At 48.5% G+C, this 27,880-nt stretch overlaps 10 protein-coding genes across 10 annotated transcripts; 4 read left to right on the top strand and 6 right to left on the bottom strand.

Moving 5' to 3' along the window:
• Window positions 1-1,603: 1,603 nt before the first annotated feature.
• N7517_011543 (putative ubiquitin-protein ligase (Asi3)) lies at window positions 1,604-4,537 on the bottom strand (the record flags this gene model as incomplete). The annotated part of the gene is made up of 2 exons (XM_056729266.1): window positions 1,604-4,063; window positions 4,112-4,537. 2 exons carry the CDS (start codon window positions 4,535-4,537, stop codon window positions 1,604-1,606), a joined length of 2,886 nt encoding a protein of 961 aa, XP_056575081.1.
• Window positions 4,538-5,384: 847 nt separating this feature from the next.
• N7517_011542 (elongin C) lies at window positions 5,385-5,817 on the bottom strand (the record flags this gene model as incomplete). Its single annotated transcript, XM_056729265.1, has 3 exons — window positions 5,385-5,523; window positions 5,592-5,640; window positions 5,697-5,817. 3 exons carry the CDS (start codon window positions 5,815-5,817, stop codon window positions 5,385-5,387), a joined length of 309 nt encoding a protein of 102 aa, XP_056575080.1.
• Window positions 5,818-5,971: 154 nt separating this feature from the next.
• On the top strand, window positions 5,972-7,134 carry N7517_011541 (SDR family NAD(P)-dependent oxidoreductase; the record flags this gene model as incomplete). Its single annotated transcript, XM_056729264.1, has 4 exons — window positions 5,972-6,475; window positions 6,528-6,696; window positions 6,720-6,920; window positions 6,977-7,134. 4 exons carry the CDS (start codon window positions 5,972-5,974, stop codon window positions 7,132-7,134), a joined length of 1,032 nt encoding a protein of 343 aa, XP_056575079.1.
• A 155-nt stretch (window positions 7,135-7,289) lies between these two features.
• N7517_011540 (uncharacterized protein) lies at window positions 7,290-9,309 on the bottom strand (the record flags this gene model as incomplete). Its single annotated transcript, XM_056729263.1, has 2 exons — window positions 7,290-8,341; window positions 8,394-9,309. 2 exons carry the CDS (start codon window positions 9,307-9,309, stop codon window positions 7,290-7,292), a joined length of 1,968 nt encoding a protein of 655 aa, XP_056575078.1.
• Window positions 9,310-9,925: 616 nt separating this feature from the next.
• N7517_011539 (E1 ubiquitin-activating protein ubaB) lies at window positions 9,926-12,398 on the bottom strand (the record flags this gene model as incomplete). Its single annotated transcript, XM_056729262.1, has 10 exons — window positions 12,324-12,398; window positions 12,065-12,235; window positions 11,689-11,925; window positions 11,500-11,624; window positions 11,385-11,449; window positions 11,055-11,334; window positions 10,823-11,001; window positions 10,650-10,762; window positions 10,250-10,590; window positions 9,926-10,196 (listed from the first exon to the last, which is right to left on the bottom strand). The coding sequence occupies exons 1-10, from the start codon at window positions 12,381-12,383 to the stop codon at window positions 9,926-9,928; spliced, it is 1,842 nt and encodes a 613-aa protein (XP_056575077.1). The 5' UTR covers window positions 12,384-12,398.
• A 904-nt stretch (window positions 12,399-13,302) lies between these two features.
• N7517_011538 (queuosine 5'-phosphate N-glycosylase/hydrolase) lies at window positions 13,303-14,741 on the top strand (the record flags this gene model as incomplete). Its single annotated transcript, XM_056729261.1, has 4 exons — window positions 13,303-13,771; window positions 13,829-13,983; window positions 14,034-14,265; window positions 14,323-14,741. The coding sequence occupies 4 exons, from the start codon at window positions 13,303-13,305 to the stop codon at window positions 14,739-14,741; spliced, it is 1,275 nt and encodes a 424-aa protein (XP_056575076.1).
• A 246-nt stretch (window positions 14,742-14,987) lies between these two features.
• N7517_011537 (uncharacterized protein) lies at window positions 14,988-16,411 on the bottom strand (the record flags this gene model as incomplete). Its single annotated transcript, XM_056729260.1, has 2 exons — window positions 14,988-16,158; window positions 16,227-16,411. The coding sequence occupies 2 exons, from the start codon at window positions 16,409-16,411 to the stop codon at window positions 14,988-14,990; spliced, it is 1,356 nt and encodes a 451-aa protein (XP_056575075.1).
• Window positions 16,412-16,736: 325 nt separating this feature from the next.
• Window positions 16,737-17,445, top strand: cyp5 (uncharacterized protein; the record flags this gene model as incomplete). The annotated part of the gene is made up of 2 exons (XM_056729259.1): window positions 16,737-16,748; window positions 16,831-17,445. 2 exons carry the CDS (start codon window positions 16,737-16,739, stop codon window positions 17,443-17,445), a joined length of 627 nt encoding a protein of 208 aa, XP_056575074.1.
• Window positions 17,446-17,923: 478 nt separating this feature from the next.
• Window positions 17,924-21,823, bottom strand: N7517_011535 (Glycosyl transferase family 1; the record flags this gene model as incomplete). The annotated part of the gene is made up of 1 exon (XM_056729258.1): window positions 17,924-21,823. The coding sequence occupies one exon, from the start codon at window positions 21,821-21,823 to the stop codon at window positions 17,924-17,926; it is 3,900 nt and encodes a 1,299-aa protein (XP_056575073.1).
• Window positions 21,824-24,132: 2,309 nt separating this feature from the next.
• Window positions 24,133-26,881, top strand: N7517_011534 (uncharacterized protein; the record flags this gene model as incomplete). Its single annotated transcript, XM_056729257.1, has 3 exons — window positions 24,133-24,495; window positions 24,548-25,653; window positions 25,711-26,881. The coding sequence occupies 3 exons, from the start codon at window positions 24,133-24,135 to the stop codon at window positions 26,879-26,881; spliced, it is 2,640 nt and encodes an 879-aa protein (XP_056575072.1).
• Between the last annotated feature and the right edge of the window lie 999 nt (window positions 26,882-27,880).

The raw sequence follows: 27,880 nt of genomic DNA, 5'->3' as shown, positions 1-27,880 counted from the left end.
AAGATACTGTATTGGCGACTTGGAGAAAGTCAGCTCAAATTATGCGAAATCACGTACATCAAACTTACTCTGACCCAGGTATGCATCGGTTTACGGTCATCGTCACTGTTTCCGTTCGCTTCCGGCTCATTTGAGGATTTGGACGGCTCCTTAGCCTCATCATTCGGAGGTTCATTGGGTTCCTTGGGCTCCTTTCCTTTGTCTCCTTGTTCAGACTCGTCTGGAAGCAAATGTTGCAACTCCTCAAACGGGTCTTCGACCAGAGGGGTCAACGGAGAGCCCCCCTCTGTACTTGGCTCAATCACCCCGTCCTGTCTTACATGAGTTTGTGTCTCATTTTGTGAGTACCTAGACAACTCTTGCTCTTGGATCTCGGCCCTAACTTCTGCTGATATGCGGGTCTCCCTTGCCTTTCTTTCTTCCTCTTCCCTCAGACATTCTTGGATCTCTCTTCGGATCGTTTTCTTTAGCGTAGCGTAGGAAAGGCCGGTTGATGAGATTGATGCGACGTGACGACTTGGAAGTTTTCGGTTGATGTTTTTAAGTCCCTTTGACGGGTGTGCATGGCGATAAGACTGTGCGGACAGATTCACGCGCTCTTGAACAATGGGATGTTTTTCCGTGCGTGGGAAGGTAGTTCGTCTTCTTCGATTACTTGATTGTGCATCATACGAGTCGGGTTCATCCTCCATTTCCCATTGGGTCGACTCAAAGGTTGTACCACTCTCTTGTTCGTGTTTGGAATTTACTGTTCTCTGGTCTATTGACTGATCTTGAGACAGCGACTCTTCCTTTCCACTTCGAACGTCAGCATGAGCACTATCGTCGGTTTTCCTGGAGATATATGAGTAAGCTTCATCAGCATTAGTCTCTTCCATTGTGTCGAAGCTCTGCAGTTCTCAGCATATCAGAGTTTGATGTGGAACTTGTGGGCAGAATATTCGAGGAATTTGGAGCGTATAATGACGAAATCTGGAATGCAGACTTCACGCTGTTTGCACATATCATATTATTAGTGGGGCAAAGGCTGAGTCCTGGGGGCCAGGGAGTTTTCTGGCCCCAAATACGGCACAATTCGTAGCAGATTTATGAATGAAAGGATTTATGAAGGACAGGGGTCAATGCCAACGCACCCCGGTCCACTTCCCAAATTGTACCCTCAGACAAGCTCTAAGGGAACAGCAGCTACTCTTTGGATATGGAAAGAGAATGAGAAGTATAGGGGAAGAATGCGAATTAGTACACTCAATAAAATACCCATCGTCCAACGTGTCATCTGACTGGGCATGTTGATTGAACATTTGATACTAGCCGCAAATCAACGTATCTAATGAATGATTCCGAACTTATCGTGATGCAAGATAGCCCGGAATCGATCTCATAGATGTGTACTAGCAAATAGAGCATTGTCCGTTTGATAAATCGCCATACGATGTAACCCAACCCTCTATCAGCTTTAGCTGTGAGACATCTCGCTGCAAACCCGAAATCATCATGCAAATGTAATATCTTACAAAGTGTTCAATAATATGGAACCTATGTGAGCCAAAGATAATGAAAGAAATCAAAGCTAAAAAAAACCGAACGATCGAAACATATTAACTTATGGAACCCATAGACGCATAAATCCTACGACTTCCTGACGACAAGTGACGCAGCTGCCGAAGTTGTTCATGGCAAGGCTAACGCGACAGTCCTCGCAAATGCACAGACAGCGACAGGGCCAGGTGATGATGGCCCGTGGGCTTGTCTGGCAGACCACACATGGTGGACCATTAGGGCCGAGGCCGGTTGCGCCTGATTCCCATGTATGGGCATCGGAACTGTCCGAAGTTTCCGAGCGACGGGAAAGGATGAGCTTCTCGAGAAGTTCAGCTTCCTCTTCAGGTGTAGGTTTCCGGCATTCGGATCCTGAGTGCATGGCGTTGAGCTGCTGGAGGCGGGACGAGAAGATGATCCGGGATCTCTCCTGTTCAACTTGTTTCTGGTAGCGACTGCGCGTCATGATTTGTGGTTTATCCTGGTTTGTTTTGAGATGGGCGGCTAGGATCCTGGCTTCCTCTCTACTGTCGCGATCGCGAGGATCAAGAAGACGGGCAAGTGTGCTCATGTCGATCAGGGGATCTTGAAGTGGTGGACTTGCTCTATCTGCATACGGTTCAAGCTGGGTAGGAGTCCGACGACCATCTTCTGATGGGTAATCCTCCCATTCCGACTCGGAGGCATTGGTAGACATGGACACTACGCTCGTAGTGTCAAAGTCATCAGAAGGCGGGGAATAATCAGAGGTTTGATCTTGGTTGCCCCATGCACCGCCAATTTTCCACCAGCTGTACAGCCTGTCGTCTAATCGGCTTTCATCCGAGCTCATCCAGTCCGGGCGATTCGCGCGCTCTCGCTTCCTCATCTCGATCTCGACGTCAAAGTCATGGTCATCGGGGAGCTCAAGCTCTCCATTTTCCGACAGAATCCAGAAATCTAATGGCTGTGATGGGTTCATCTTGCCGTCATTAGATTTCTGTCCACGGTGACCCACCATGCGTTTCAGCCACATTGGCCGAGCACTTATTCTCAGTCGATCAAGCACATTATTGAGCCCAAATGCAAGCCAACGGAGCATTATGAGAGAGATTGCGCGGAAGAACGAAAGTACATGCCATAATCTGATAGATACTCGCACTGCGCCAACTCCCCCAAGCTCGGCTCGAGATTGCACGGCTCGAGCACCGTTTTTGGGTTTCTCAACCTTCTTTTCGCGGTTGTAACCACTTTCCCAAGCAGATTGTTCTGGCATATCGAAACTCGAGAAGCCCATAGCTTCGATAGGCCGACTGCTGGGTTCGCTTGGTTCGCTCTGCCAATTGCCATAAGATGAAGACTTCCGCCTCGAAGCTTCAATCTCTGAAAGGCGATCCTCTTCTAGCCAAGTCATCCGCCGTGCGACAACCGATTTGCCCTCGTTCAAGAACACAGCCTCACTTGCCGCGGTTAGTGCAACATAGCCGATTCGAAGCAACGTCGTGTAAAAGTCTTCGTGTCTGTTGACACGAATGCTCCTTATCTGGTTTGATCCTTGCATATTTTCGTGGGCCATCAAGAAACGGTCATAGAGTGAGACAGGTCGATCTTCCGAGGGTAGCGAAACAGCGGTGATGGTAAGTGCCAAAGTGTATATTGAGAGACAAATCACAATGCCGCCCAATAAGAAAATATGAGGGATGAATCCCACAATGCAAACAGTCGGGAACCTGAGCACGCCGGTTTCGAGGCTGACGGGCGGACCACCATCTAACCCCCACGACATGGCTACCATGAAGCAGGCACCCCAAAAGGCGGTGCTAAAAAGCCTATATTTGCTCTGCTTGCCGAAAACTTCTAGTATGTGGGAGGTGGCACTATTGCAGCACGAGATCAATGCAATAAGTAAGAGTTCGGGTGTGACATTCATGCGTTCCAAGACTTGCGATCTTGTGAGGAGTTCAAAGACCGAAGTTGAGCTGTCATCAGACCCACCCGAAAGCGCACTGAGGGGGCTTTGTTTGGGAAGGCCGAACAGGCCTAGTCCGATGGACTTACTGATCATCGACTCGGCTTCTGCGAAGGCGATTGAGTGTTCGAAGATGGACATCCCCGTCTCGGTCATCACGGGCCTGCCTTGTAATGCGCACGAGAGTGTTTCAATAAAGTGACTTAAGCAAAGGAGCATGAATGTCGGCCAGAGTAGGGAGAACGATCCATATGGAATACCGGGATTGGTTCCGCGCGCCATCTTCACAGCACTGCACGACCGTTCCTCAGACTCCCATCCCAAGAGGGTCGAGCTAATCGAGTAAAGCGCGCCCCCATCACTGGAATAGTCGAACACTAGTTGCTTTCCGGGGTATCCGTAGCGCATTGTCGAAAAAGACGGTGACGTCTGACATCGAATTCCACGGAGCAGGCTGAGGATTTGGGAGGCGAAGAGAATGATAGGGATTAATCGGAGAGCCGCGCGCCTTTCCCAGCCTAGTCGAAGGTGTCGCCGTGTGGATGCATATATAGTAATTCGGTTGAGGATGAGCGCCTAGACCTATCAGCATGGTAAGTATACAAGTCGAGAGCGGGGTCTTACCTCCACCAGACAGGCAAATGACCAAAGACTTGTCAGATACCCAAAGAATCCACCAAGCTTCTTCATGGCGCCCAAGAACTCGGCAATGTAGTAGCCACTCTCCTGGCCGGCTACATCGGCTAACTCAGTTCCAGCCATATCTGCTGCATGTGTTGCGGCCGTACCGCTAGCTCCAGCTGCTAAACCAGCCCCGCTCCAGATATTTTGCCCCAGTGCTTGAATTCCGGTTATTCTAGCGATAGTTTGGGGAACCGTTCGGAGGGCAAAGGTCTCGGCGTGTTGAAAGGCGCGAAGGGGGGAGGTCAAGAGTTGATGCGGTAAAGAGGACAAAGAAGAAGTTCCCGGCGACGAGCTTGTATTCAAATGTTGTAACAGAGCCGCGCTAGATGTGGTTGGTATTGTGGAGGGTTCCACGATGCCTGACATGATGAGTCGGTGTTGTATGCGCCTCTGCGGGTAAGCCTTATCAGTGATCCGGGGCAGATACAATCAACACGGAGGGCCGCCAGTGCATCCGACTGTGGGTATAGGCAAATAAGTATGTTTAATAGTCAGAAGAAGTGACTAGACTGAAGACCACAGTGAGCAATGCTCCTGTGAACTGCATCCCGCAAATCAAAATGTATGAAAGAATGATCTTCACAATGGCGGGCACTTCCTTGGAAGTTGGCCACTGGTGGAGCCAGGGCCCGTCAATATTTGCTGACTCAGCCACCGGAATCTCCAGCCTCGCTCCCCAGCCTCCAGCTTCAAGTTGATACTCCGTACGGAGTACACTCTAGCCATCTTAATTATACAAGTCTCTATAATATGGTTATGGTTTCTTGGTTCAATTTGTCTCCTATGATCCAAACCCTTTGCCAGTAGTAGTCTAGACAAGCGTGTTATCATGGGAAGTGTTGATCTGCCATCATCTTTAGACAAATTCGGCCATGGATGTATTAACCGTTTGCAAATGCTCAGATGGGATAAAGAAGTCTTCTGCAGAATCGAGGATACTGCTAAAGCAAGAAGAAAAAAAAGAAAATATGTATTTGCATAAAGTTACATATATTCTATCCCATAGAATACATATCATGACATAACGCCATGACCAAGCCTGTGTAAGCTAGTCCGGAACTCCCCATGGTATTGTCGTAAAAGTCGAATGTCGTATGTCATTGCGCCGTGAACCATTGCAAAAATGACGTGAGCTGAAGCAAGAATAACCGATACCTGAGGTCTCAGTCAGGAAGGTGATAAAAAACCAAAGGCCAAAGGCACCACGGGCAAATTAAGTATCCAAGAAATCGGCAGCCATCAGGAGTTCCAGGCACAACTCAGGTGGAATATCCATGTCCGGCACATTGACCTGGTCCTTGTGCTTTTCATTGTAACAGAAGTATTCGCAGATCTTTTCGACAACGATGCCACTGAAGAGAAACAAAAATTCGTTAGCAACGTCTATCAAACAAAGGAGGTATGTGAACGCGAGACGTACGAAAATTCCTCCAACACACAGCGACCGGTGAGACCCTCGGGAAATTTGCCTATAGGTGGTTAGTACAGCCCGTGGAGCAATGCAATGGAACTCGAGTCCACGTACTCGAAGGGTCCAGCATGCGTCGGATGGTGCCTGAGACGCAAGCTGCGCTGCGGGGGATAATGAATTCAAATCCGTCGTTTGAGACTATAGTCACAAACTCGGAATCCGTAGATGGCGCCATCATGAAGCACGCGTCGCGTAGTTGTAGGAAAGTGACCGTTGTGGAGCGAAAGAGCCTTCTGAGGCGTGTTGGTCCGTGCTGAAGCTGCCCCCAATGACGCACCCGATTTTCCCGATATCGCGTTTTGCTTGGACTTCAGGCAAGGTAAAGCAATATGGGCAGTTTGAGAGTACCTCTGATTCGCTTGCGAGTGCCAATTCTATTCTTTCGAGACTCATCAAGACCGATCAATTTACGCAATGTAGGCTACGTCAACAGCCGAGTATCAAGTCATCTGAGATATACAAGGCGATCATACTCATCTCAACCAAATGAGAACAACCGCATTACATTCCAGCCCGGAAACCGACTTGCCGGCCGAAAATGCATGATCACCGGTGGGACATCTGGCATCGGCTTTGCCATTGCCGAGCGATTTCTACAAGAAGGCGCATCGACCATAGTCCTCGTCGGCCGATCTCAAACACGCCTAGAGGAAGCGGCCGCAAAGCTTGGGTCTCTCGCAATCACACCACCAGATCTTGGTGAAAGCGACGCTGAAATTGCAACTCGAACCCCAGAAGAAGACAACCAGCAAAGCACGCAAGGGAAGATTCGTCTACTTGTCGGAGATGTCTCAGATGCCGGGTCATGGATGCGTGAACTCGAAAAGGAAATGGTAAGCTATCTCATCTATGTCTGTGAATGCCCCATTTCTAACCATCATACAGGCAAATGTAGACATCCTAGTCAACGCAGCAGGCATTTCGATATCAAATATCTTGCCAAGATCCGAGCTGGAAGATATCTCCACCATCCTACGTACTAACCTCGAAGGCGCAGTACTCACTTCGCGCGCATTAATGCGTGCCTCTATACGGAGCCGGATACGGAATCGCAGTGATCCAGCTGCAGGGACCAAGCCCCCTCGAAATGCATTATTAACGTCTCCTCTTTACTCGCACTCAAGGGCGGAACTGGCGCAGTTCCATACGCAGCTTCCAAGGCGGGCCTTCTCGGTCTGACACGGTCATTGGCTGCTGAAGCATCGGCTTCGATGAAAGATATTGTCATTCGGTCGAATGCTATTGTACCGGGGTATATTGATACACCCATGGTTGCAGGTATGTTGGTTTGGAAATTCTATATTTGTTCGTGCGTGAACTGATCTCGATACTAGATTTCACACCCGGGGAGACGAGCAGGCTGAAAGATCTCATTCCTCTTCATCGATTTGGAGATCCACGAGAGATTGCTGATGCAGCTGTGTTCTTGGCACATAATGAATATGCCAACAATTGTGTGCTCAATCTCGACGGTGGATTGAGTGCCATTTGATTCGATCCGAGCGAGACATGTAATACCAATGAAATATGTGTATTTATAAAAAACCCCTACACTACAATATCAGGACAGGGATTTGTTCATCGATGCTGATTAGCATAATATAAACTAAACATTGCCGTCATGCAATCCCTTATATGTCACAACACTCAAACAGCCGTAACAAATATCTCATCCACAATCAAACCACTCGATCCACCATTGATCTTGACAGACGCGGTGGTAACCTTGTCACTTTGCGTCGCAGAGCCCAAAGTGACAGATTCTCCGTCCACAGTGGCGGTCGAAGCACTATCCGAGAAAGCGATTTCCAGGATCTGCCATTCCCCTTGTCTGTAGGGTGTACCAGCAGCAAAATTCACAGTAGCAGACTTCGAAATCCCCTGGATTTCCACCGATGGCAATGTGCCAGTTCCAGCTGGAGTCCAAATTCTCACATTGAGACGGAACGGAACAGTGAGAGAGATAGGTCTGGTAATTGAAACACCAGAAGCGAGCGAAAGCGATTTACCTAGCCCACCAGATGGATCTGCCACAATGGAGGCTGTTCCTGTGGCGGTCCAGCCGGATAGACTCGAGTCATCGAAGCGACTAATCCATGCCGGGATCTTTGTTCCAGCACCAGAGTAGAAACCGCGATTTGCGTGCGCGCTTGTGGGGTTATTGAAGAAATCCACGTCCGCATCACCTGATACAGCAGTTGCAGAATCCAAGGTGGGATAACCGGTCAAGAGATGATATGCCTTGGGATCCCTCAATCCAGGAGCGGCTAGACCTGGAGCCTCAGTGAGCGAATTGGTGGCCTTGGAGTAAGTGTCGATGGAGCCATAGAATGCATTGTTGTTCACAATAAAGCTAGTATCACTCAACCCCCACTTAGCCGCGCCAGAGCCATCTTTCTTGAAGATGTTGTTGGTAAGTTGGATATCAAGGGTTGCGGCTGTGGCTTCTGTGACGATATAGGGCGAGAGACCATCTCCAATGTAAACGGTGTTTTTGTAGATCTTTCCACCAACAAGACCTCCGTCGCAAATCTGGAAGATTCTTGCCCGGTCATTGACAGACAGGTTGTATCTGATGGTGAAATTTTGACTTGGCTTATCGTAAGGGCAAAACAAGAAAAATCCACCCTCATTGTCGTGGGATACATTGTATTCGAAAAGAGTACCGGAGGTCGAATGGTCCACATCATAAGCCATTCCTACTCACGAGTTAGCTTGACCCAGTCAATGTATAAGATTCATAACACATACCATCAAGTGTTGATTTGCCACCTGATACAGTGTTATATCGGAAGACAGACCCAACACTGTTTGCGGTCCATAGTCCCGCGTTGTAGGACTCGGAGCGCCGATTAAAACCAACAAGAGTGTTCTTAAGGACCTCAGCATCATTGTTTCCCGTGATAACGATTCCATCTCCACCAATATCGTACAGACGATTCCGTTGAATAACTAATCCAGAGGACGCCGCCCATGGCTTGAGGCATAGAGTATTCCAGAAAGCGGCAAGCTCCTCTCTCTGGCACCAATTACTCCAGGTGTAGATTCCCTGTCGGTCCACCGAGCGAATCTCATTATCTTGGATGACAAGGCCATCGAAATAAGTTGGAGTTTTTGAGCCAGCGGCCTCAATCACAATGCCACCGGAGGCATTCGCGTACTTCCCCGTAGCAATACCGGTAGTTGTTGTTGAGGGCATCCAACCTCGTACATCATGAATATAGAGACGTTGTAGTGTAATGTCCTGGACTCGGCCGACATCGGCCGCATACACATATACACCACGGCGAGGTGTTTTATTGTCTCCTGGATTGGTGATGTCGAGATCTTGAACAGTGACAAAGGAAGCTCCTTGAATCAGAACTGAGTTCAAAGTGGTACCTGCACCAACAATCGGCTTTGACTGTGAGGCATCTCCATAGGCACTGACAGTGATAACTGATCCCGCGGATCCACTTTTGTTAAGCAACAGGGGACCAACAAAAGAGGTGCCTCGTTTGAGTAGAATGTTATCGCCGGGAGAGAGTGACAGATTTGGGATCGAAGTCAAGGTATTATATGGACTTGATTGAGTGCCATCTCCGTTACTAGTAGCAGAGCCATCAAAATAATAGCTACTGCTTGCCAGGCAAAATGGAAGAAGGGCGAGATATTGCGCAAACTTCATGTTGGATAGACTCACACTTTGGAGGATATTCAATTAATCTTTTAAGTATAGGGTCTAGTTTCCTTTTAAATAGCCTACAATTAGATGACGAGATACGAAGGGGGTATTGCGCTTTTTGCAACATTGGGGTACCAATTTATATAGATTGCGTAGATCAATGATACCTTCCATCTATTAGACTTTCATCGAGGCGATACCCGGGTCCCCACGTGTTTCTCCGCAGAGGTTCCTGTTCTTCAGAAGATTTACAGGCACAATATATGACGTGCTCTCGGATCTCGGTTCGAGCTAAGCGAGCCGGCTTATAGAACAATTTTTTAGTACTTGGCATATTTTACTCATCTATCAACGCTAGTAGTTGAGATACAAAATCCCCATAATGCATTATCATGTCCATATCCAAAGCATGTCAACCTGGGATTTTGAACTTCCCTTCCAAGGTTGACTGAAAACAGGTTCGCCTTTATGCCATATGATACAGAAGGTTGGAAGGAGGCAAGGAAGCCAAAAAAAGGGGGGAACTGAAGTATGAAAAGAATGATATCAAGATAAACACCTGTGAAGGTTGCTAGTAATACCTTGAGATGCTACGTGAAACAAAGTATGTTTTCAGCATCTAATCATCGATCATGATGGCACCTCCCTCGTCATCATCAAGAACAATAGCTTCAATGCCCTTTGAGTCAGGAATTGATGCACTGGCGAGCCGTTTGGCATCATGGCTGCTGTCGTCGCTTGAGCCCTCACGCTTGCGCTTCCCTGTCACAGTTGCATCATCGGTTGCCGGAAGATCAGGAGAAGGCTGCGCGGGCTTCGCGGGCTTCAAAGGTATCTCGACCATCTTCTGCAGCGTTGCAGGCTTGGAGTCCTTGGAAGACGGCTCATTTCTATAAATCAATCAGTTAAAATTTCCCAGTACTCTTGAAAGGACGGCATGTACCGTGCCACGATCACCAGCTCGAGATTAACTCGCGTGTCTGGTTCATTCTGATCTTGTATCGTGATGAAGCTCTCATTCTTAATGCCTAGATCCGATAACTTCATCGTCAGATTGTCGGGGAATTCGGGGTCGTAGATCAGTTCGTTTCCAAAAGCAACGGAAATCTCTTCTTCATAACCCAGCTCCATCCTAAGAACCCCTTGGATGAGATGTTCAAGTGTTGCTAGCTCAGAGTCGATTTCAACCCGAGCCACCACAGGGGAACACACGGCGCAATCGGGGTTTGGGGGGTTCAATGAGTCTGAATTGATCACACGAGCGCCGGATCTCTCTAGGAAGACCTATCAGAGCGATGGCTTGTTAGCTTTGGTAGTAGTGAGAACCCTTGTTCAATTCTTACCATTTTGGCATGCATCAAGTTGTTTTGAAACACCTTCAATGACTGAAGAACACATAGTCCAGCCGTCATGGCATTGGTGGTTGCAATAGCAGGAATGATATTGCCCGCCATCTCTGTAGAAACTTTGTCAGTAATGACCATCTTGGAATGTGCACCTTATTTGATAAACTCACGCTTGACATCGAATTTGGATTTTAGTTCAACGTGGAAATTAGCAGCTCGCAGATTAGCAGCCGCGGTGACGAAGTCTAAAGTGTCCACATCATCTTTATCAAATGTTAGGATCGGAGAGTCTTGGTCTGGGGTATTGTTCTCTTGAAGTTGCTTCAGACGATCGGTCAACCGGTTCAAGCTGCACCGTGTTAGTTTATCGAACGTACGCTGTCAGCGACAGACAGTTCCTACCTATCCCCGAAAACTCTGAAATTCTCCCCCAATGTCCACACTTTCTGGTCATTCGTGGAGATCGTCGAGGAAATCAAAGCGGATTGTTCTTGGAGTTGAGCAAAGTCGAGAGGCTCTGGTTGCTCTCTTTCCTTCCAAATGTCCTTCATGCCCTGTAATCGCATTATGTCCCTTCGAAAAACTTTATCAAAGACCTTCTGGGGGGCTTCTTCGGTGCCAATCGATTGTCGCAATTCTTTGAGCTCCAGTGCTTCCTTGCGCAGTTCCGCAATTTCCTCTGCTAGCCGGATGTCAGCCTCAGCGTCGCGTTATGAATGAAATTGAACCTACCATTCTCTGCATTTTCAGTCTTGTCCACCTCCGACGTCTCGTCTTCGCTATCGCCGAAAAGTTCCCTACTCGAAGGTGAGCATTGTAACCGGACAGATTGGGAGCTGGATCTTACGGCAAGAGGAAGCTCTTCGCCCAAACGATGCAATGAATCGGCTGGCTGGGGCTGCTGCGGATCGTACACACGGGGAACGACTTGGGGGTTTGTTTTGGGGTGCAATCATAACACTCGGTTTGAGACTAGTACAATGTACAGTCAATAGACGCTCAATCTGCAGAGCAAGACATCGCTTTTGCTGCATACCTTCTGAATAACTTGAACCTGGCCATTGAAGCCTGTAGTTCCACTTTCGATCAAGGGCACATTGGCTGCAAGGCACATCTTGTTCACATGACGCCGTGCGGCGATGTTGTCCAGTGCATTAAACACGACGTTAAAGGACTCGAACCACGAGACGTTAAACTGGGCATCCATAATGTTCGCATGGTAGGCCTCGAGCTTTGCGTCAGACCGGAACTTTTGCGCAACTTCCTTGGCAACCTAGATGAAAGCACCCATATCTCAGTATTCCATATCTCCTATCGCTGAACAGCTTATAAATGCGAATGCGCGGCGCTTGACTCGGGGGGTGTTCGCAAGGGAGTGGCGCAAGTGCGCGGGGTGGGTCGATTTGACGTACTAAGGCCTTTGATTTCTTGATATGCTCATGTCGGAAAAGGAACTGACGATTGAGATTGCTCAAATCAATAGTATCGAGGTCGATAATGTGGATTTCGCCGAACCCGGTGAGGACGAGGTTTTTCAGCAGCTCGCAGCCGATGCCGCCTGCGCCGACGAGAAGAACGCGTGACTATACGTGATGAGAGAACTGTCAGAATATATTTTCAAACCAGCGTCACTTGGACTTCAGAATGGCACGCCAGCAGGGTTGTCCTTACGTCTTTGAGGGAGCGGGTGAGGTCCACCCCAAGGGAGCGCTTAATGGAGCTATCCCGCATGGCGGGTAGTAGATGATGATCGCGGTCAGGGGGTATGGTAATGTGGTAATGATGTAGTGTTGTGCTCTAGAGATAAATTGCGAAGGGGAAAACGATCAAAGGGGGACAAATGTAAAGCAAGTGAAAGAAGTTGAGCCGGAAACAGTGACCGTTTGGCGATGACGGCACTTTGCTAGGAGCCTCACACGTGGGTTTCCACTTACTTCAGGGCTTTCGACTTTGCACTTGATACCTTCTTTTACATTTATTTCATGAGAGAAATAAAACATACATTTGATATAGAGTGCAATTGACTGTATTCTGATATTTTCTGTGTCTTTGTTTTCCATACGGCAATATACACAGCGCATATGCACCCTGATCGCCTTTCTTCTATAACATATGTAATATCGGATGAACTTGGGTTTAATCCCAAAATAAAAGTTCACATATGGTTTCATAGTGACGATGCTTTCCATATATTCTTCTATCAAGTACTAGGTAGTCCAGACCTGCAGAACCTGTGTTACTATAAACTATAACTCACAGCCTTTCTTGTGCTTATAACGAGTATCAGTACTAGATAAAAGTCAATATCACTTGCCTACACCACCCCCATATCTGAGAGCTTTTCAGATACATTATGGGTGTACCTGGTTCCAGAGGGCTATTGTACCTGCTTACATAACGGGTGACTCTATCCAGAGGCTATCGGGTCAAAATCTCGGTGTGGCGAGAAAAAAAACAACAGGTCTGTTCAAGTATTTTTATATCGCACCTTTGCTTGCCTCAAAAGATTGGAATATACAGGTGGGGTGGAATATCTGCCGGGTTTAACTTCTCACCGCAGGAGTCCTATATCAAAGAAGATACCCCTGACTCCATATTTTCCCATTTGTCCGTTTGTTTTCAATCAAGATCAAACAAGAAGAAAAATATCATGCCATCACTGGACCCAATTCTGGCCCAGAAAAATGATCAGGTCGAAGCAAATTCTGACGATGAAGCCGATCCTGAGTTGGTAGAGCTTCTTCGCCAGCATTTTGGCATGGGCGCAAGGCCAAAGGATGCCCCACCAGAGACCAGAGTGCTTGAGGGGGCTCAATATGTCTTCGATAATGCAATTGACATTGCGGTCAGCCTGGTTCACACCAAAGAGGCTGCCGAAACTATATGGCGTATGATGCAGAAGAAAGAGTATTCCACACACACCTGGTCGGAGCACGAACTGCACCCAAAGACCAAAGATGAGAGCACAGTCGACTTCATCTTCACAATGGACTTGTTGAACTTTAGTTTCTGGTCTGAGGAGGAAGAAGAGCCAAAACGTTTCTGCATTGAGTATCGTGGCAAGCTGTGGACTGGCTATTGGAGTCTGGTTGCTGCACTGCAAAGAGCTCTTGATGAAGGTGAGTTCCCTGTTTGGATCCTACTTCCAGAAGGACGAATGCTTACCCCAAGTTCAGATATTCCAATCACAACCCCGGACTTCTGGGTGGATGAAGAGAGGTGCACGGAGGAGCTGCTCAGACATGTATTCCGATCTGCAACAGATGGCGAGATTCCTATGTTCAAAGAACGAGTGCAGTGTCTACGTGAGGCAGGCGAGGTCCTTTGCGAGGTATCATCTCTTATCACCTTGGATATATGGGTCACACTAACCGGATACAGGAATTCGGCGGCAGCTTCGCCAACTGCATTGACAGTGCCAATCTCTCTGCCGCAGGGCTGGTCAATATATTAACAGAGAGCTTTGCCTGCTTCCGCGACGAGACAATCTTCCACGGAAAGAGAGTGCGACTCTACAAACGTGCTCAGATCCTAGTTGCCGATCTCTGGGCCTGCTTCAATGGCGAAGACTTTGGTGAATTCCACGACATTGACAAAATTACCATGTTCGCAGGTACGGCTCTTACAATTTTCGCCACTCCCTCAACCCCATTCTAACCATATATCCTAGACTACCGCATTCCGCAGATGCTACACCAGCTAAACTGTGTTCGCTACGCACCTAAATTGGAAAACCATATCCGCGACCTGAAGCCCATTGAGCCGGGCTCAAATTGGGAGATCGAGCTTCGTGGAGCGAGTATCTGGTGTGTTGAGTTGATCAAACGAGAGATTGAAAAACAACACCCTGAGGTCAAAATGAACCGCCAAAATCCTCCTTCCAAGGATATTGCAGGCGACAACGAGAACCACCAAACCGAAAAGTTGGATGACTCGGATGAGAATATGAAGATTGTAGAGAAACCGCGAAAGACATATGGCATCAATGCGATCCTCATCGACTTTTTCTTGTACGACACGATGAAGAACCTAGAGGCAGAGAAGAATGAGTCCATTCCCCATCACCGGACGAGGAGCATTTGGTACTAAAATGAGTGGTTATTGGTTTTGGTGTCATTGATGGCGCATGGAGTTGGGTTGCCACAATGGTAACTTGGGGCATTGGGTTGATCTGGAGCAAAGGAGCATACAATCAGAACATAGACATGGTGAAACTGATTTTTTTTGCTTATCAAGAACGAATATAGAAATTGCATGTTGATTTATATCTTAGGGTATCAATTAAACTAGCAGGCTGCGTCCCCTTTCAAATAATCTCTCATCGCATGACAGCGATCAAGCAGCTGCACCTTCAATGCGAGCCATGATGTCCGCTTTCCAATTCACATAATCCTCTTGACGATCATCACTCAGCCAGTCAACTCGATCTTGCATCATTGTCCCCAGGCCAGGCAAAAGACCGCCCCGCGGAGCCTGATCTGACTCTGAGACACGAGCCCCACTGCCAGCCGCTGAACGTTTAGGCGGCCTAACACCCCTAAGTGTCGCATCTTCTTCATCCAGGTCTTGGTAGGACCTGCCTTCCTCATCTTCACCATAGAGCTGTCCAGCATAGGGGATATTCTCGAACCATTCCTGGCCGTTGGCCCACCCTTGCTCCATGATAAGAGTGATCCATTGATCAACGTCATCGCGATGCCTCCGGTCATTGGCCTTTAGGCCAAGGCTGTTCAATGCCGTCTGACGCATTTCAATAAAAGTCTTCTTGTCCATCTTCTGCGCTTCGATATCGGCCTCTGCATCGGGCCCGGGGTTACGCCGACGGGCAAGCACAAGGAAGTATACAGCCACAGCCATAGCGTAGACCAGTTCTTTGAAATCATCGTCCTTATCAGAGCCATTGATAGACACAATAGGCTCCAGGAAATCCAAGCTCTCGCGGTCCCATCCCGGTTCGTCGTTGGACATGCTCGACGTAAGATAGAGGACGGACGACACGCCAGAGAAGATATGCGGAGGCAGGGTCCTCGAAATTGGAGGCCTGGACCAAGTATTTGTGCGTGGGGCAGGGGTCGAGAGAATCTTGCATACAGTCCGAATGGCCGTCATTACCCAAGCCGGGGCATCTGGAATGATAGTTGACCCGGTGATATCCTTCATTCGGGGGACTGTAGCCTTTCTTGCCGATTTCGAGGGACTTTCGAGCCGGTTTGCCGTGCTCATACTTCGTTTCAAGGGTGTGGATTTCGAAGGTGTATTTTGTAGTCCTCGTAGTGTTGGTGCTGCCTTGGAAGGGGTGTTCCTGGCTGCCGCGCCCTTCGTCGGTGTGGTCTGCGCTGAGCCGGCGCGTGAGGGTGTTCCGGGAACCGATCCGCTTGCTGAGCGTTTGTGACCAGCCGAGCTTGCTGCCAGAGATCGGTCGAGGTATGAATAAAGCTTTTTGTATATGCGCGGAGGACATGGCGGATGCCCGAGCAGCGGAGGAAGTTTCAGAGTTCGGGTCAACCTATGAAATTCAGACACAAGCAATTAGCATCAGCCATAGAAAAATCTCATTCAGGAGCTGTGGCACACCTTTTGCAAGCGATTTCCGCGCAGGCATATGGTCGAGCAATTTCCTCTTCCGGCTTCAGACTGCTGGAGAAGCTCCGGGACTGTGCCACTAGTGACATTGCATAGCTGAGTAGTTCTTGTGGGAGATCGTTGGCATGAGTCGGCACCAATGTGCTCAATGCCTGTTCCACCGGCCGATTGTTCATTGTTCTTAATGTTATGGATCAAGTCGGCTTTGCCTGAGGAAGGAGCCAGGTAGAATACCGCCGTGCTAAAGCAGGACAAGAATGGTTGGGAAGGCAAAAAGCAAACGATAGTCCCCGAGAACTTTTCGGCGTATTTAGATTTCAAATTGAGCCAACTGTGTCTGAATTGAAGGGATCGGACTGACAACCAAACATCTGCAATCGCCCGGCGCATCGATAAGGAAAGTATGACTAAGCACTATATTGGGGGCTCGGGGCTCGGGGAACCTCGATGCCGCATCTGGTCCTCTTGCACTTTAGTATCACCTCACAGAATCCCCTCAATATGTCTGTTACAGTAAGTTTACATATTAATACAGCTTTAGGATCTATCTGCAGCTCCTCTTTCTATAGCATGATGCTAACCGCAGCTTCAACAGTTACATACTACCCAAGGCGACCTCAAGGTCGAGCTTTTCTGCGAAGCAGTACCTCAAACCGCGGAGAACTTCCTCGCCCTTTGCGCGTGCGGTGCATACAATGACACCCCATTTCATCGCCTCATCCCGGGATTCATGGTCCAGGGCGGAGATATCTCTCTCGGCCCCGCCGCGCATCAAACCAGTACGAAACCAATGCTCGATTTCGAGATCCCGAAAGGCGGCACATCGATCTACCACCCGGCAGCAATGAACCAAGAAATCCACCTCCCGACGCTGCGACACAACGCGCGTGGCATTCTATCTATGGCATCGCGTCCGGTGAAGGACAGGACAGCGCCTGGCTCTCAGGGCGCAACGGGCGCAACGATCAACGGGAGTCAATTCTTCATTTCTTTCGTGCCGGCGCCTCATCTTGATGGCGCCAGTACCGTGTTTGGGAAGGTGTTGAATTTGACCCCTCAGGACGAAGGCGGTGATGTTCTTGCCAATCTCGAGAAGGCGAATGTTAAGGTCGACAGGAAGGGCAAAGTTTCTCAGCCCAAGGAGGGTGAAGATTTCGAACCATTCAAGATCAATAACGTTACTATCCACGCCAACCCATTTGCGAAGTGAATCATTCACACTTGAACGCTCTGATGAAAGCTGGATGATATCCCAGGATCGAACTCTGAGAGTCACGCTCAGGATGAACACAGCTACTAGCTCAAGCTGGAGAGGCTCTTGGAATACTATCATGTGAAGCCCAAACCTACTCGCTCCCCGGTCATCCGAGCCTCTCTCTGCTGAGATTATCGATCTGTCTTGCCAGCAACATTGTGTGGCACCGTAAAATACGGTAGACTCTCTTAGAATTACTGCCAAGAAGTGCATCAAACAAATGGATCGGCACATTTTGATGACGAACACTTGCTGGCAAACGCTGGGCGTGATTAGATCTACTCGAAGGATCAAAAGAACGCAAAGAGATGGGAAGGCGAACTATATCGAGGTATCAAACATATCCACCAGTGTCAATTATTACCATAACACTTGAATTAGATCACCGAGATTCGAAAGAATATTTAAATACAAAGCAACCACTGATTACTATTTATAAACCTCTCATTCCATCCAATTGTGTCCAACCCTCCCCAAGGCGAAATAAATCCTGCAAAATTTTAACCTGCAGTTCTACTTTTGTCTGATCTGACTGCGCCGCATAATTTAAGAATGACAGAGCCGAACATGACATCATGAACCGAAGGATTTGGACGTTTGTTGGCGCCGCTGCATTTCCAAGATACGCCTCCACAAAATCCTTTGTGCTCTCCTGCATCTCCTGTCGCGTAAGGCCGTACTGTTCGCCCGTTCGTCGCAGCATATGCATAAAGTGGCCGAGATCTCGTTCCGGTACCCCAACCGGCTCACCGTTCTCGTCCAGAGAACAGTGTAGCGTTGTCGTGTCGATCATCGTGACATGCCCCGTCGCGCGGTCATAGAAGAAATTTCCAGGATGGGCATCCCCGTGCACGACAGTGGTGCGCGGACGACTAGCAATATCCCGCTTGCAGTCGGCGATGAGTTGATTCATTTTCTCGGGGAGCTGGTCCACTTCGAGTCCCGCGGCGCGAATAATGTCTTTGTGCAGCAATGCCTGCTGGACTCGTTTCGTCGCCGCGTTAAAATACCACTCAAGATACTCTGTGCCTGGTCGTCCTTCAACACTGTGAGTGTGTAACCTGGCCAAGGTACGTGCGACTGCCTGCACGCCAGCGATGAAGACGGATAGCATATCTCTTCTCGCAGGTCCCGGCGGGAGGCGGCCCAGCTGCATCATGAGCTGATAAAGGGATACTCCGGGGGCAACTTGATACGTGACCACACCGGCTGGTTTGGTTTCCCACATTATCCGCCCGACAGCCAACGGGGCGGCAGTTTTGATGTCACCCTTGGTCTGTAAAAGAAGCCATTCAAGACTTGACAACTCCTCCGTGATACCGTTGTCCAAGCCGTGGACGAACAGTTTAATTACAGCAATCACGCGGCCTTTGGGGTCATTTGATGTCAGTGATATCTCTCCGTTGGAAAATTCATCGTTGGCATAAGCAAAGAAGATGATAGCACCAGAAAAGCCACCTGGGTGAGTAGGATCCAAACTTCGCAAATTGACAGGGCAGCCCACAGCTGCAGAGACATGCTCTTCTAGCGCCGAAATAGTCGGGGCTATCTCTGGAAGATTTTGCATGACTTCGTCGGCCTGCTTCAAGGTCGGGTTTCCACTGCGGTTTCGCGTTCGTGCGGCTCGACGCATTGACGACACAACGCTCATCCCAAGTGATGGACGAGGCCATGATGAATATGCCGGTGCAATACTACCATGAGCCATCTGTACTGTATCTCCCTCGCCCTCCATCGCGGAGCGAAGCAGCGCCTTAGCGGCATGTTTCCACGAATAGCCTCGCATGATCCGCTGTAGAGAACGAGCATGCCGTCTCGTTTGCTCTGGGTAACATCTCACCTGGTCGATCCGATGAGCCCAGACGGCTACGCGCTGGCTTGTCGCTGAAGGGACAATTCCATATGTGCTCTCATCCATCACCACACAGGCCTGACCAAGATCTGGCGGAATGCGACTGCGATCAAGCGCAAACTGGCCCGCACCGCTTTCCTGGGTCACTAGGATTGGAACACCCAACCCGGCGACTTCGGTGAAGATCATCCCGAATCCCTCGTGCATTGAGGGCATTATGACCAGGTCCGCGTTGCAGTAGAACCGCGATACCGCGTTAGGGTCATCAGAGAAAGGGTGCAACCTGACGAGGTCTGGCATGCCTGTCATCTCATCGACGACCTGTTGCCAGCGCTCCACGTCTTCTGCCGGGAGTCCTAGTACATCCAGGGAGATATCGTTGCCGGAGAGTGCGATCTTGCGCACAGCGTATACAGCATCATCTAAACCTTTGGCGGGATCGTCTGCTCGACCAGCGAGGAGGACCCGAAGTAGGTCGTTCGGTTGTCTCTGTTGCGTGCAAGCGTCACCGGTGCGCACGCCTGGAACCAATTCATGGAAGCGAGGTCCCATCATGTTTGATCGTGGGCGATTGCATTGGCCCATCCACTCGCGCTCGCGTGCCTCGGTTGTGAGTACAGGCCCGACCCCAACGGCCAAATCTGCTTTAGGGAGAATCCTCTCATCGAGCATTGCCAGCCGAGCGGCTTCAACATAGCCTAACTCACGTGTCTGTCCGTACCACTTCCACGCCACGTCGGACTTGCGTAGGGCACTGGTATGTGTGATGAGCGCGAGCTTGGCTGTAGGATACCATCTCTCGCGGATCAAGGACGCTGCGGTGCTGGAGTATCGCGAGTGGCCAATGATGAGATTGAATGGGCATGGATGCTGGTCGTCTAGAATTGGCAGATCATAATCTCCTGGCTGGTGTACCTTCGCCACGTGGTAGAGCAAGGCACTTGGGTCGTCTCCTCTAGAGGGAATGCAGACCACTTTAGCCCGGCCATGTCCCAACGATGTCAATTTGTGTTTGACTTCATTCTCAGGCTCTACCATGAACAGAGTAACTGATGCATTGGGGATTTCCGACATGGCTTTGACTAGTTCTTGATTCAACAGAGGCAGACCTCCTTTACCAGGCCCGCTGGCATTGGCAACGACGAGCACTCTCCAGGGTTGGACCCTTTCGGGTGAGATATTAACAAGGCGTTCCCATTCAAATTTAACCTTTTCGCTGAGCTGGACAGCCTTATGTTCATCACGCGATGTATCTTGCTTGTCCACGGCAGACCATAGTCGAGACAATTGGGTACGTGTTTTGAACAACCGGGCAAGCCCTTCGTTGATTGGTATACCCTGCGCCTGGTATGATTTCCAGAACTCACCCTGAACCTGGCCAATATCAGTTTCACTCATTCCGAAATCCCCGGCATACTTTCGCAGTCGCTCGTGAAACCCAGCCGCATCCATTTCTGCCGGCCCAATAGGTCGGCCGCTCGCATCCATTGAACGAGTCAGTCCTCCGTAGTCGATCATGGTGATTCCTTGAATAGGGTCCCAGAAGAAATTTCCCGGCGAGGCATCACCATGCAGTAGTGACGCTACACCTTCTTCCCGCGAATAATCAATTGCCCGGTCGACCAATGAGGCGAGTTGCTGTATTTGATCGGATCCGATAGCGCGTTCATACTGCGCTCGCGATGGGCCCTGGATCTCTTGGACCCAGCCTTGTAGCTTGTTGCGGAGCCTGTCGACAACAGACTCGCTGACGCTGCTCCATTCTGATTTTTCCTGGTGCAGCTTGGCCAGTGTTGATGCTACTCCTTTAACGGCGGAAATCAAGTCGGCCATCAGTCCGTTGAATTGACAGTCCAAAAGCTCAGCGGTTGTGATATTAGATGATTGGGTTTGATGTGATTCATGAGAGACTGAGATGCCATGGAGTGCGCCGCGAATAATATCATTCATCGTTTCTTTTGTTTCGTCGGGACAAGGTTGCTTTGCGATCAGTCGGAGCGTGGAGACCCGACCGATGTCACGGATGATTGTGTTGATTGCCTTACCTGGTGCGAGCTGGTAGACAATCACTCCCATAAGCTCTGCGGTGTCCTCATCGCGCGTCCTTCCAACTCCAAGCGGCCGAGCAGCAGACGGTGGATCAGAAAGAGAGAGCAACCTCCGGTATGCAACGAGTTCTTCGAAAAAGTCTTTATGACATGCTGGTGGATATACCTTCGTGACGGCGACAGTTTTTTCTGGGTGGGTACTGTCGCGAACGAAATATATGGAACAGCCGGATTGGCCTTCTGCCCCGGATGCTTGAAGACGGTGCAGCTGGACGGAGTGGCCGAGGACAGATTCAACGATTGCAGTGACGGAGCCGGTCTCGGGTAATGCAGTCAATGTGAAGTTGCCGTCGTCTTCTTGTCGAATGGTGAGCTTGTCGAGAGTGGTTGGCAAGACGCCATCCTCGAGTCTAGCGCACTCCAAAGCGGCCATTCTATTGGAGTAGAAGGTTTGAATGGAAGGACAGAGCACAGGAGGAAAAAGAGGATCTCAATGTATTATTCAGTCTCATTAGACTATAATCGGCAAAATGGGATATCTCTCAACTCAAGATCGAAATACGCAGATCAGACTACGAGGATCGACATAATACTAGGATCTTTCCTCAGCCGTGCCACCTCATGCAACATACGGTGGATCTCGGTGTGACTGGGCCGAACTTCAGCAGAAAGGATATGCTGCCTGCATTATGTCCTCGCGTTCGGGTGGGGAGCGTCACATAGTTGGCGTCTATTAGGGTAATACTCCGTACATACGGAGTACATATGTAGCATTCAGCTACCAGCATGCCCCACATCTTTTGTGGCTAAATATATAGGTTCATGCGGATAAGTCCGGCTTTCCATAGCCCCAATGCAGGCTAGTTCTGATACAATCAATGGCTGAGTGGCTGAAGACGTGATGAGCGCAGGGAGCTAGCTACAGATCATATATCAGGTACTTGGGTGTGACGTTATTGGAAGTCCAAATGATTGATTTACGGGGATGAATAACTAAACGGCAGGTAGGGGGGGGGGGGGGGGGGGTTATCAAATACGCAATACCAAGCTCCTATGAGTACAGCTACAAGTATCAAATCAGCGTCTATCCAGCTAGCCACGAAATGACACCAGGACATTTTAGCACGCGCCTGGCAGTGAACAAGCCATAAACAAGCCATTGTGTCCATTCTTCGGTGGCAAGCTGATATGTATATTGATCAATAGCGTGAAGCTTATAAATTACTATCGTATTGAGAAGAACTGTGGAGTCGAGAGAACAAATCGGGATCGAGTGGTTAGAGCCAAGAACCTTGAAAAGGATAGACTCACCTAGAACCATGGTTCTTCCCGCCTTTCTTACCTTAAGTCATCCCATCATGCAGCCCTGGAGTCTTGAAGATACTCCGTACAATTCAAATATTATAGATTTCAACTAGAATAGAAGAATGATAGCCTATTACCTGATGCTCCGTACTGCAAGTTCGATTCAATATACACATGGGATGTGACAAGTTGTGGGGTATGTATTTTTCTGCACATAAGCACCATGTAAATTACAATTGTCATGTCCCACATGCATGTCTACCATTTGGGCAATGTACGCCTTCTCATTGTAGAATAATTACTCCGTACACGTTCCGACATTGGTATGTGAATTGACTGTGACGGATAATAAACTGGTACGACATACTCCGTACTCTGCGTGTATAGGCAGACATGGGCAGACAAACTAAAACAAAAACCGATGGAGAATCGAAGTGAACTGGAATTAAAACCTGTTTATCTTCAATCCAGCTGCAGTAATCCGTCCATAGCGTGGTAATTTATCAAATCCTTACAGATAAATGACAAGGAGTGGATAATAATATGATCGTTCAATTCAACCAACTTCAGCTGTTAGAGCCAAATCATCCCATGGATCGTATGGAGTACTATCAAAATGTGGCAAAATTATCTTTATATGAAATTGAACCAGATAACAAAAGAGCATATGGTGTAGGTACTTGAAACTATTGCACACAGATTGAATAAGTGTGTTTTTGATGGCAGCATTGGGCTAATATGTGTTGGACCTAATTAGGTAAATCCATATATACATCTCTCTCGCTCTTTCCGATTTGAGATCTATGACTATTCCACCTTTTTTTTTCTGTTCGTCATACGGTTTGCCTAGGTACATCTTCAAAATTAAAGATAAAGTTGAATGCCTGAAAAGAGTGGGTCCTGATGGTGATCCCCCGAGTATCTCCGCATAGAACTAGGCAAGAACTAGGCACATCATTGAGCACAAAGATCCACAATATCGAGGTTGGAAGCAAGGTATAATTTGCATTTAAGATCTCTTCAATTTGTACCTAAGGATTTTGTCCTCCGTACAAGTTAAGCGCGTATACCGAAAATATCAACATGTACGGAGTAGTATAGATACACGAGTTCCGAGGCTAGTGACCTTGGCACGATCTTCACATCAAACATGCATCGATGTGCAACACAACCTTCGAAGCTGCAAAATTACTAGCCAATACAGTGGCGTTACTAGTCTTAATCCGGTGCTCCACTGATAGACAGCATCGTCACAATTGGAATTTGGGCACACGACAGCTCAATTGTGAACTTTCAGCTTTCAATTCCACAGCCAACACCCCACATGTGAGGGCAAGCACATACCTTCTCCGGGAAATTCCCATTCTTACTATCTCAATCGCCCGGTCGAAGTCAACTTTAGGATTCAGAGTCTCCGATTATCAAGAGCTTGTGGTCATGGATTCGGCTATCGCTACGCATGAATTGCTCCAATATCTTCGCTTTGGATATCCCCCAATTCTGCTAGCGATTCTCTTCGTCGTCTTCTTGGTTCATTCATCCCAGGTAGCGAAAAATAATGCCGGACGGAATACCAAAGTGCAGTATGGCCCCGGTGGGAAACCACTGCCTAGGCGAAACCGAATTATGATGGCGGTAGCCAGAGACTTGCCCGCGGAGCTTGCGTTGAATAGATCCAAAAGCTGGTTTGTTTGGTTAAGTCTTTTCGTGTTGGCAACCTATATTGCAGAGGCAGCTATTCATATGACACATGCCTTGATCTCAAAGTCAGAACAGTGGTGGTGTGGTCAAGCGGTGGTGGTGAGACTAGTGTTTCTTTCTAAGATTGAAATCAAAGCTAATAAAAAACAAGGTCTTTGTCGTTGGGTCTTTCTTCACTCATACCGTCATCTTCATCTCTTTACTCGATTCGAGCCCTGCGCCATCAATCGCCCAATTCATCCCATGGCTCTCGGCCATTCCTTTCGAAGTAGCAATTCTCTCGACTTCCATCTCAATATATTCTCATACCCACCGTGAACCCACAATCGAAGATCCATTCGGTGGAAGATTGCGCACGAAAATCACATTCTGGGAGGCATTGGAGATTTCCGCAAGCTCTGCGCGGGTTTTTGTTCTCACGCTGATGATCGCGTCCTACATTTTCAAATCTGCCCGCAAAAATCGCGGTTTCAAGGATGCCGAAAATGCCAATGCCGCAGAGACGACCAGCCTGCTGGATTCAAGAGGCAATGCCAATTCGGATGACAGCGATGCCTTAACCGATGGTCAACAGACCCCTGCAGTAGAAGCTTGGGTCCGGCCTTTGACGACCCCCTCCACTAATTGGATGGAATATCTGAGTGGCTATTCCTTATTCTTTCCATATCTGTGGCCTTACAAATCTGTCCGGTTGCAAGTTGTCGTCGTCATCTGCTTTGGTATATTAATTGTGCAGCGAGCGGTCAATATCCTAGTCCCATATCAAGTGGGAGTGATCGCAGACTCATTGTCGACTAGTGATGGAACTCTACAAGTGCCTTGGATGCCCATCTGTTTGTATATCCTCTACCGCTGGCTTCAGGGTAGCCAAGGTTTCCTTGAGTCAGTTCGTTCGAATCTGTGGATTTCAGTCAGCCAGTATGCATACATGGAGTTGTCAACCGCTGCATTTGAACATGTTCATAGCCTAGGACTGGACTTTCACCTGGGTAAAAAGATGGGCGAGGTCCTTTCTGCTCTCACCAAAGGCAGCTCAATTAACACTTTCCTGGAGCAAGTGACCTTTCAAGTGCTGCCCATGTTCATCGATTTGGCCATCGCCATCGGATATTTCCTAGTCGTATTTGATGTGTACTACGCATTGGCTGTGGCTATCATGACATTCTTCTATCTCTATTCAACTATCAAAATTGCCTCTTGGAGAGCCAACATGCGACGTCAAATGGTGAACGCTTCTAGACAAGAAGACGCTGTCAAGTAAGCTTCCTTTCCCGTTTCCCTCTCTGCTCCGTGGGGCTTTACTGATATAAGCAGGAATGATTCTCTCGTGTCCTACGAAACTGTCAAGTACTTCAATGCCGAGGAATACGAGTTCAATCGTTATCGAGGGGCTGTCTCGGACTACCTCCGGGCGGAATGGCATTCACTCTTTGCACAGAATCTGATGAATATTTTCCAGAATGTCATCTTTATGCTTGGCCTTCTAATCACCTGTTTCATTTGCGCCTACCAAGTCGCTCGCGGTCAACGGGCAGTCGGCCAGTTCGTGACTCTCCTTACCTACATGGCCCAGCTCCAAGCCCCATTGAACATCTTCGGGACCTTCTACCGATACATTCAATCTGCGTTGATCAATGCGGAGCGTCTCCTCGAACTATTCCGCGTCCAACCCTCGGTGGTGGATGAACCGTCTGCAACACCGCTAGCAGTTTGCCACGGCCGAATCACATTTGACGATATCCAATTCTCATATGACACACGAAAGCCTGCTCTCAATGGATTGACCTTTGACTGTAAGCCGGGTACAACCACTGCTCTAGTAGGAGAATCAGGCGGCGGAAAATCGACAATATTCCGCTTGCTCTACAGATTCTACAATCCGAACGGCGGAAGCCTTTCCATTGACGGACACGACACCCAAACCTTGACAATTGATTCCGTTCGAAGACACATTGGGATCGTCCCGCAAGACACAGTTCTGTTCAACGAAACAATCATGTACAACCTCAAATACGCCAACCAAGATGCCACTGACGAGGAAGTCTATGAAGCCTGTCGCGCAGCTAGTGTTCACGACAAGATCATGGCTTTCCCCGATGGTTACGAAACCAAAGTGGGAGACCGTGGACTGCGACTCAGTGGTGGTGAGAAACAGCGCGTTGCAATTGCCCGAACCATTATCAAAAAACCTCAGATCATCTTGCTTGACGAGGCGACGGCTGCATTGGACTCCGAGACGGAACAAAACATCCAAGAAGCACTATCTGTCTTGTCGCGTGGACGCACTGTGCTCGTCATTGCCCATCGACTGAGTACCATCACCACTGCTGATAACATTGTCGTATTGCACGAAGGTCGTGTCGCAGAAAGTGGGACCCATGAGCAGCTGCTAGCTGCTCACGGTCGATATACAACCATGTGGCAGAAGCAGATTCGTGCGCAGACTGAATCTGTGGGGTTGGAGGTCTTGTCGGGCAAGATATAGATTTGTATACTCGGAGATCATTCAGAGGACTATATATATGTGGTATAGAGTTGCCTTGCCTGTGGAGAAACAAAGGCCTGCAGAACTGATTTTGTGTTTAAGGGAAACGTTTTATTGGGTATTGCTGGAAAAAGTTCAGATGAAGATCAGTCAATGCTTAATCCTAATGCTTTAATCTATTTCTTGGAACGAATTCGACCATTTGAGCGTGAAATTCGCCCAGTAAATCTAAAGCTCAACAAACCTGACTAAGAATCAAGAGGAAATAATGAAAATCCACGGAGTCCTTCGGAGTACTTCGGAGCTGAATTGTGCATCCAATGTGACCAATGAACTCCAGCTCCCAAATGGCCTGGTGGCGCAGTAAGTCGAGGGCCCATATGCAGGGGTGTATTATGTTTGGAAGGTCACAGGTAACACAGGGAATAATATTCAATTGCTTTTTGTTTTGAAGTGGATTGCCTGTAATGTGATAGCTCGACTCTTTGTACAAACAATATATTAGCATCGATCAATGCAGGATGAACCCTAAATATGTCTTATGTACATACTTCATATGCATCCTATGAGGTCCACAGTCTTACAGGGTTTCAGCCCATTGCCACCTGTATCACTCCGTACACGAGACAATTTCCAGTATTTTTGCTGACTCTGCATGATCTCGATTTCTTTAATGTCACGAGCGTCAACATCGGGTTTAAGGGTTTTTCGAACAAGAGTACTTTTTGTAATATAATTCTTGGAGACTTTGTAGGACATTATTCTACTCTGCGCAACAAAGCATTCAACCCTCATTGAATTTCTTTCCCTTGTGAACATATCATTATCTGCCCATGGAACGCATTCTTTGGCTTGATAGCCTCCGGGGTATCGCCTCAGCTTTGGTAGTGATACATCATTCAAAGAGCTCCGAGCCCAAGAGTATCATTGGCTTTTTGACCAGGTCTTATTGGGATGAACCTGCTGAAGAGAACCGTCGTCTTATCCAGCTCCCGCCCT

This window comes from Penicillium concentricum, assembly GCF_028827145.1.
Source record: "Penicillium concentricum strain IBT 3081 chromosome Unknown utg000006l_segment0_segment0, whole genome shotgun sequence".
NCBI lineage: Eukaryota > Fungi > Ascomycota > Eurotiomycetes > Eurotiales > Aspergillaceae > Penicillium > Penicillium concentricum.
This window is presented reverse-complemented; position numbering and strand designations above follow the sequence as displayed.